This window comes from Octopus bimaculoides, chromosome 9 (genome assembly GCF_001194135.2).
Source record: "Octopus bimaculoides isolate UCB-OBI-ISO-001 chromosome 9, ASM119413v2, whole genome shotgun sequence".
NCBI lineage: Eukaryota > Metazoa > Mollusca > Cephalopoda > Octopoda > Octopodidae > Octopus > Octopus bimaculoides.
This window is the reverse complement of record NC_068989.1, coordinates 36,782,927-36,784,631: the sequence shown is the minus strand read 5'-3', so window position 1 is coordinate 36,784,631 and position 1,705 is coordinate 36,782,927. Positions and strand designations below refer to the sequence as shown.

At 37.1% G+C, this 1,705-nt stretch overlaps 1 protein-coding gene across 5 annotated transcripts in view; it reads right to left on the bottom strand.

Annotated features, from left to right (window-relative positions):
• The window catches only part of LOC106877348 (centrosomal protein CCDC61), a 107,103-nt gene that overhangs the window by 11,954 nt on the left and 93,444 nt on the right, over positions 1-1,705 (bottom strand). For all 5 annotated transcript variants that reach the window (XM_052970643.1, XM_052970641.1, XM_052970639.1 and 2 more), the window contains exon 13: positions 863-908. In XM_052970643.1, coding sequence (XP_052826603.1) covers positions 863-908 — 46 coding nt within the window. The remainder of the gene's footprint in view (positions 1-862; positions 909-1,705) is intronic.

Here is a 1,705-nt window from a genome sequence, read left to right as displayed (position 1 = left end):
ACTCAGAGAGTGTAGTGGGTGCTTTTACGTGTCACCCGCATATATATATAATAAATCTCTGAACGAGGTATAAACAGGTTACAGTTCCATTGACGAAGAACTGGAAAATGTATTCAGTGTAGGATCTCATGAGTGAGACACATAGTAAAGGCAACACTTGAAGAAAAGATGAGTAAAACAGACTTAGGTGGAGAAGGTATGGAGCTCACAAGGTCAGAATACATAGGCTACTATAGTAACAACAGAAGTGACAGATAAACATGCATCTAGGGATCAGTGTTTAACCCTTTAGCATTTAAATTAGCCACATCTGGCCCAAATATTCTGCTTGTTTTATATTCAAATTGACCAGATATGGTGTAAGAGGCCATATCTGGCCAATTGTTATTTTAAAGACAAACAATCACATCTGCCACAATGTTATTTTAAAGATAAACAATCACATCATTATATTCTTGAAGTTTCAAGATAATGCATGATTAATTGAAAATAATATGAATGAATAAGCATTGCACTTGAAAAGATAATTTGAAAGTTAAATGTTGATCACTGAATCTTTGCCAGTCTGTTGACTGATATAGAGTGTCTCTGTGCAGTAGAAACAATAATGCCCTTTACTGCAGAGCAGGCATGGGTAACCCTTTTTTTTATCTTTGGAGAAGTGGGCCACATGAGACATGGTTCATCATCAGGCAGACTGCTAAAAAACTGAGTGTAATTTTTTGCTAGGCATCCCATTTGGAAAGTAATGGGGACTGCTTTTCCCCATGACTGCTTTAGAGCAATACTCCAATGTGAGTCTTGCTTGTGAGTCATCAAGGTTATCAGTATTTTTAATGAAAATTTGAAAATATTTACTTACTTCCTTGGGGCAATGAGCATGGACATATTTTGTAGTAGGTCTGTGCCTGAAAAATAAATTAAATTTGTAATAGTGTAAAGAAACAAGAGGTATAAATATTTTTTTCTACTCTAGGTACAAGGCCTGAAATTTGAGGGGAGAGGGCCAGTCAATTAGATCAATCCCAGCATGCAATTGGTACTTAATTTATTGACCCCAAAAGGATGAAAGGTCAAATTGACCTCGGTGGAATTTGAAGAGGTATAAATATCAAAATATGACATATTTCTCTTTTACTCAAATCAAGTGCATAAAAATACGTATTCCAAATATGTTTTTGTTACCCAAAAGGATCACAATTGCCTGGTTCTGAAAATAGAGATTTTTGTAAGTTATATTTACAAATAGATATACTGAGACTACAAGATCATCCACAAGATCATATATAATCATATATGTACAGAGTCATGTGCATGTGTGTGTGTGTGTGTGTGTGTGTGTGTGTGTGCAGTTTTTTGATAACAATGATCATATATATATATAGAGAGAGAGAGAGACGTAGGAGTGGCTGTGTGGTAAGTAGCTTGCTTACGAACCACATAGTTCTGGGTTCAGTCCCACTGCGTGGCACCTTGGGCAAGTGTCTTCTACTATAGCCTCGGGCCGTCCAAAGCCTTGTGAGTGGATTTGGTAGACGGAAACTGAAAGAAGCCCGTCGTATATATGTATATATATATATATGTATGCGTGTATATGTTGTGTATCTGTGTTTGTCCCCCCAACATCGCTTGACAACCGATGCTGGTGTGCTTAGGTCCCCGTAACTTAGCGGTTCGGCAAAAAGAGACCGATATAATAAGTACT